Below are 6,419 nucleotides of genomic sequence, written 5' to 3'. Positions count from 1 at the left end.
TGGACTTATTGAGAGGCGATTTTGGTGAACATTTTACTTTACGTTCGGAACCGGTCAATTGGCCGCCTAGGTCGTGCGATTTAACGCCTTTAGACTATTTGTGTGGAGTGCCGACCAACATATCCATGAAATAATCTTCAAAGAGTAAATTATATGGGCCGTACTATCGGTTCAAATATAGATTTCATGAATTTTTCTGAATTTTATGTGTTTTTTTCTGAAAATTTTTGCTAAAGCTCTTAAAAAATCAAACTTTACATATTAGCCTAATCATGCTTCTTTGAAGCCAAAAATTTTTCTGAATTTTATGTGTTTTTTTCTGAAAATTTTTGCTAAAGCTCTTAAAAAATCAAACATTACATTTTGGTCCAATCATGCTTCTTTGAAGCCAATGGCCAGTCAACTTGGCCAAACTCATTGTTAGTGCTCCTCCTGGATATGATATTTCTAGTTCAAGATCACGATCAGCAAGTATTTGACCTTGCAGGATAACAAAAACGCGTTGTTTCTATGAAATCGGAGCATATAACACTTTTATGGGCTTAAGAAGTCTAATGGGAAGATCGACCTATTTGAGGACTATGTCAAGATATAGTCCCAAATAGTAGTACAGCCTGCCTATGGTAAAGTGTGCAATGTGATGGGTTTATGTAGCATGATCTCAACAGTCAGTCGGACGAACATTCTAGATAGGCGTAGAATTATTATTTATTCTCAAAAGTATAAACGAACGTGTAACTCATTTGTTATTATTAACATAGAAAAATGTATATCAAAGCTATTTTGAAAGGAAAACTTTATACAATTTGTAATATCTCTTTATTTACTTGCTAGTAAATAATGGCCCAACTTAGGCATTTTAAACAGCTGTGGCAAAACCAACACGGTTGTTACCCAAATCGAAAACGGTGTAGTATTGACCAATGAATACATCACCCAAAATCCAGAAATCGGTACCCATGGATGAGAAAGCAGACATGCAGTTGCCATCAACAGTCACAATATAAGCGCTGGGTGGCAAGGTGAAGGTGGTACCACCAATCTCGAAAGTGACATCGGGCAAGGTGTCAATGGCGGAGCAGTCAACATAGTAGCTGCCATCATCCTCGTTGTAGGTACCACCGATTTCAGCATTGACAGTTTCGCAAGCATCAGCAGGGCACACGATCAAGCTGGTGCCAGTATCGGCAATAGCTTGGCAGTTGTCGCAAATGTTTTGACCCTTGATGGAGCCAGTGGTGACTTCGAATTGCCAATAGCCTTGGCTGGAGACGGGAACATAGGTAATATCACCGGTATAATAGCTGGAGTCAATACCACCCAAAATCATTTCACCACCATCAGAAGCAGAGCCATCGCGTTTCAAGTAGAAAGAGAACATATCGGCATCAACCAATCCTTGGGAGAACATGTTATAGAAGGGAGGGACAACATCGTCCTCGGCCAAAGTTTGGTAGGCCATACCCAAAATACCATCGAAGCTGGAATCGGTGAAGCTGTTTCCGGGTTCATTCATGGCTTCGGCGAAAACTTGATTCTTAATGGTCAAACCTTCAATGGTCACATCGTCTTGGGACAAGAAACCGCTCATGCTGCCCGAACCATATTGGATGGAGATTTGTTCGCCATTCTTGACATAAGTGCTGGATTCATCATGGTTGTATTGGTTGTGCTTCTTGCAGGCAATATCCCAGATCCAGCAGTGGCTGGAGGGAACCCACAAGTTGGAAGAACCAGAATCGAACAAGACAATGAAACTCTGAGGAGGGGTACCAATGGTGATATCACCATAGTATTCCATGTTCAAGGTATTGGACAACAGTTCATCGACAATACCGCGGGTCTCAGGAATCTTATATTTGGAGCGCAAGACAGATTTTTCAGCACGAATATCCTTGCTGGTCTTGACAAAGTTCTCGTGCTTGCGAATTGGTACACGTACCATATCAGCACTGGCCAAGGCCGCAATAATGGCAAATAAGGCGAAATACTTCAACATCTTGAAACTGGAAACAAAAATTTAAGAATTAAAAAATCTTATTGGTTTTTAGGTGAAAATTATGAAACTACCTTTAAATTGTGTACCTCTATAGAGAATTAACACAACTACTATACCAGACCATTTAAATGCTGGCATATTTATACTAACGGATTATCTAGGCATTATATGTCAATTATTGAATCAAATAAAATGATTGACACATTAGACTCACTCTTGATAAGAAAAGTTTTAGTCTCGTTTCCATAAAATTTCCTCAAATAAGAACCTTGCACTTGTGCTGTGATTTTAAAGCGATTAGATTTAAATCGTTCATCAGGCAAAAGTCCCTTGTGTATTAGCTGAGGTAGTTTTGATATTTAAAAACAATGCCACTCACTCAGTTTTGTAACCAAAAATAATGAAAAGATTTAACATTCTTTTAAATGAAATATATCTTCTTCCGCTATTATATAAAGATTAAATTGTTGGGGTTTGTTAGTTTGTTTGTATGTTCCGTATAGACTCAAAAACGGCTGAACCAATTTTCATGAAATTTTTACAGATGGTAGAAAATAGGGTACTACATTTTTTTTATATTCGAAGGGGGGGAGAACCCTCCCCTTTACACTAATTTTCACCCATCTTGTACATGGGTGCACCGATTTAAGCGAAATTTTGTATTCCACCTTATGGTAACCCAAAAAAACGAAATTGGTATAAAATTGTTGGGTCAATAACCTGGGGGGGATGCCCTATCCCAAAACCCACCCGAACGGGCATGTTTACTGATTGGGACAATATGGGTGACATATGAAAGGTATTTAAGAGTAGAGTACGAACTTGGCATAAAAATGTCACATTAAGTGTCGGGGGTACCCCACCCTCAAAAACACTACCCTACAGGACACTTTTACCGCTTTCGGCAATATGGGTATAAAATGAGAGGTATTTAAGACTACAGTACGAACTTAGCAAAAAAATGTCACCTTAGGCCTGTGGGAGGTTGACTACGAATCTGATATACACATTTCGGACAGAGTCTGGAAGCGGCCTACCCATCTCATACGCTTCAATAAGACGTGTAACTTCATTAGGATAATATGGGAATTAAATGAAAGGTCTATGATAGTAGAGTTCGAATCTAATAAAAAGAAAACCAATAAAAAGAAAACCAAACTGTCATGTAGGATGACGGAAAATATATTGTATTGAAATGAAGGGTGCGTCAGAGGACAATCGCCCTCCCCCATCCTACCCAAAAAAAAAGAACTAAAAACAAGTAAAAGCGTGCTAAGTTCGGCCGGGCCGAATCTTATATACCCCCCACCATTGATCGCATTTGTCGAGTTCTTTTCCCGGCATCTCTGCTTAGGCAAAAAATGATATAAGAAAAGATTTGCTCTGCTATTAGAGCGATATCAAGATATGGTCCGGTTTGGACCACAATTATATTATATGTTGGAGACCTGTGTAAAATGTCAGCCAATTTGAATAAGAATTGCGCCCTTTGGGGGCTCAAAAAGTAAAATAGAGAGATTAATTTATATGGGAGCTGATCGGGCTATTGACCGATTCAGACCATAATAAACACATATGTTGACGGTCATAAGAGAATCCGTCGTACAAAATTTCAGGATAATCGGATAATAATTGCGACCTCTACCGGCTCAAGAAGTCAAGATCCCAGATCGGTTTATATGACAGCTATATCAGGTTATGAACCGATTTGAACCATACTTGGCACAGTTGTTGGATATCATAACAAAACACGTCGTGCAAAATTTCATTCCAATCGGATAAGAATTGCGCACTCTAGAAGCTCAAGAAGTCAAGACCCAAGATCGGTTTATATGGCAGCTATATCAGGTTATGGACCGATTCGAACCATACTTGGCACAATTGTTTATTATTATGACAAAACACGTCGTGCAAAATTTCATTCCAATCGGACAAGAATTGCACACTCTAGAGGCTCAAAAATCAAGACCCAAGTTCGGTTTATATGACAGCTATATCAGGTTATGGACCAATTTGAACCATACTTGGCGCAGTTGTTGGATATCATAACAAAGCACGTCGTGCCAAAATTCATTCAAATCGGATAAGAATTGCGCCCTCTAGAGGCTAAAGAAGTCAAGACCCAAGATCGGTTTATATGACAGCTATATCACAACATGGACAGATATGGCCCATTTACAATACCAATCGACCTACACTAATAAGAAGTATTTGTGCAAAATTTCAAGCGGCTAGCTTTACTCCTTCGGAAGTTAGCGTGCTTTCGACAGACAGACGGACGGACAGACGGACAGACCGACGGACATGGCTAGATCGACATAAAATGTCACGACGATCAAGAATATATATACTTTATGGGGTCTCAGACGAATATTTTGAGTAGTTACAAACAGAATGACGAAATTAGTATGCCCCCATCTTATGGTGGTATAATAATAAATGAAGGACGATCAGAATAGAATAGGACAGCAATAAAAGGTCTTTGGTAGAAGAGTAAACTTTTTACCCTCAAATGTGGATAGACACAAGAGGACCTACGGCTCTTTAAAAATGTATATCCAATGGATATCCAATTTTGAGGCCAAGTGCTTGAGGTCGTCTCACCCCATAAACTCCCCCTAAACTAATGGCAATTGGGGCTCAAATAAAAAGAATTTGAGATTAGGGCATGATGCTGATATTTTTCAAGGCTAAAACAAAGCTCAAGACTAAACCAAGAGTCAAGGCTCAAGGCACACACATATACCGACTATAGCAATATAGAGCTCAAATGTGGTTTTTGGGAGTAGAGTGTGAATCTGATATCCACTTTCGGGCCAAAGGGTTTGACTACTTCAATCCAACACCAAAACCAAGTGAATGAAGTAGATCTAACAAGCAAACGTTAATGGGCGGACCCTCCCCTTACCATATTTTCAAAAACGCCAGATCTCGGAGTTTGGTAGGGCGATTTACGCGAAATTTAGTTTGTTTATAATAACTCAAAAACAGAAATTTGGTATACTTATTTAAGATGGGCGGCCGCCCCACCTCCAAAGCCCCCCAAATGGAAATTTAAACCAATAATGACAATATTAGCCTCAAATGAAAGGTATTTGAGACTAGAGCTCGAATCTGATACATGGGGGTCCACCTCACCCGCAAAAACAACCCATACTGCATAGCATTTTTAAAACATTCATGTTGTCTTCAAATCGCCTAGCTCTTAAACTTCTTACATAGTCAATTCATTTTCCAAATTTGATCATAAAACTGTACGGTATCAATAGTCGCCGACTATTGTTGTTTAGCGATTGCTTTGTCTCGACATACGGCGTTTGCTTGGGCTTATCCTTCAACATTCACGTTTTGAGCTGGCGAACCCTCCACCTAGTGAATGAACCGAAATGCAAATGTTGCCCATGAACATTGCATTAAGAAACAGGGGATTCGTCTAACATATCAATGAGTTCAGTCCGATTCAAGTTTAAGCTCAATTATTGCCGAATCCTGCTTTTGATTGCCGAATCCGAACGGCATGCCGCAGTGCGACACCTCTTTGGATGTCCTTGCACCACTTGGATATGCCCAAGGCATTTGCCAGGGTATGATACGGTGCATTTATATCAATGCTGGTCGCTTTTGGAGTCGGTAATAACTTCGTTCGATTTATATCGAGCTTTCTCTGACATCGTACTACACGTGTTGTTGAAGATGGTTTCTCATCCGACGAGTATACATACATTGTCCGCAGATGTGCCACTATTCTGTCCTTTCCTCTTCCTTTTTTCTTGATTTCATTAAGGATCCAGTCTACTCATTTGCCGACGATAGTAGTCTGTGTCATTCATATTCATTCGAACATAGGCCCAGACCCCAAGAAATTGTGGACAAGAGGCACATTATGGATGAGACCCTCTCCCAGGATTTGTTAGCCATTTAAGGGTGGGGTAGAATAAACATAGTAGAGATTTAACACACAGAAGACGCAGTTCTGTTTCTAGTCTCACAAGCGATTCATTGACCCGTCAATATCTATCTACGGAATAGACATTGAGCAGTCAGATGCTCCTGATGTTCTGGGCAAGAAGATACAGTTTGATGTCTATTGGTCAAATACGTATTCGAAGGGTCGAAAGAAGCCTTCAAGCGTTGCAATCATCAGCCCTAGGATGGAATATAATTCTCATATATGGGCAGGAGCTCCAAAGTCATCCTTGGAGATACTTGAACGTGTTTAGCGGAAAGCGATGGTGTTGATTGGGGACAATAGTGTATCCAACTCTTTAGGCTCTCTTGAACATCGTCGGAATGCGGGTAGTGTAGTACTGCTCTATCATTACATTTATGGCGTGTATTCCAGGGATATCCGCCTGCTTATTCCTGACGTTAGAATGTTGACCAGGGATACAAGACTTGTCAGGAACTCACAAACGTTGAT

General features: G+C 40.0%; 1 protein-coding gene across 1 annotated transcript; it reads right to left on the bottom strand.

Annotated features, from left to right (window-relative positions):
• Positions 1-739: 739 nt before the first annotated feature.
• LOC106088349 (lysosomal aspartic protease) lies at positions 740-2,158 on the bottom strand. The gene is made up of 2 exons (XM_013253826.2): positions 2,071-2,158; positions 740-2,006 (listed from the first exon to the last, which is right to left on the bottom strand). The coding sequence occupies exon 2, from the start codon at positions 1,997-1,999 to the stop codon at positions 860-862; it is 1,140 nt and encodes a 379-aa protein (XP_013109280.1). The 5' UTR covers positions 2,000-2,006; positions 2,071-2,158; the 3' UTR covers positions 740-859.
• Between the last annotated feature and the right edge of the window lie 4,261 nt (positions 2,159-6,419).

The sequence above is a fragment of the Stomoxys calcitrans genome, chromosome 3, assembly GCF_963082655.1.
Source record: "Stomoxys calcitrans chromosome 3, idStoCalc2.1, whole genome shotgun sequence".
Lineage (NCBI taxonomy): Eukaryota > Metazoa > Arthropoda > Insecta > Diptera > Muscidae > Stomoxys > Stomoxys calcitrans.
This window is presented reverse-complemented; position numbering and strand designations above follow the sequence as displayed.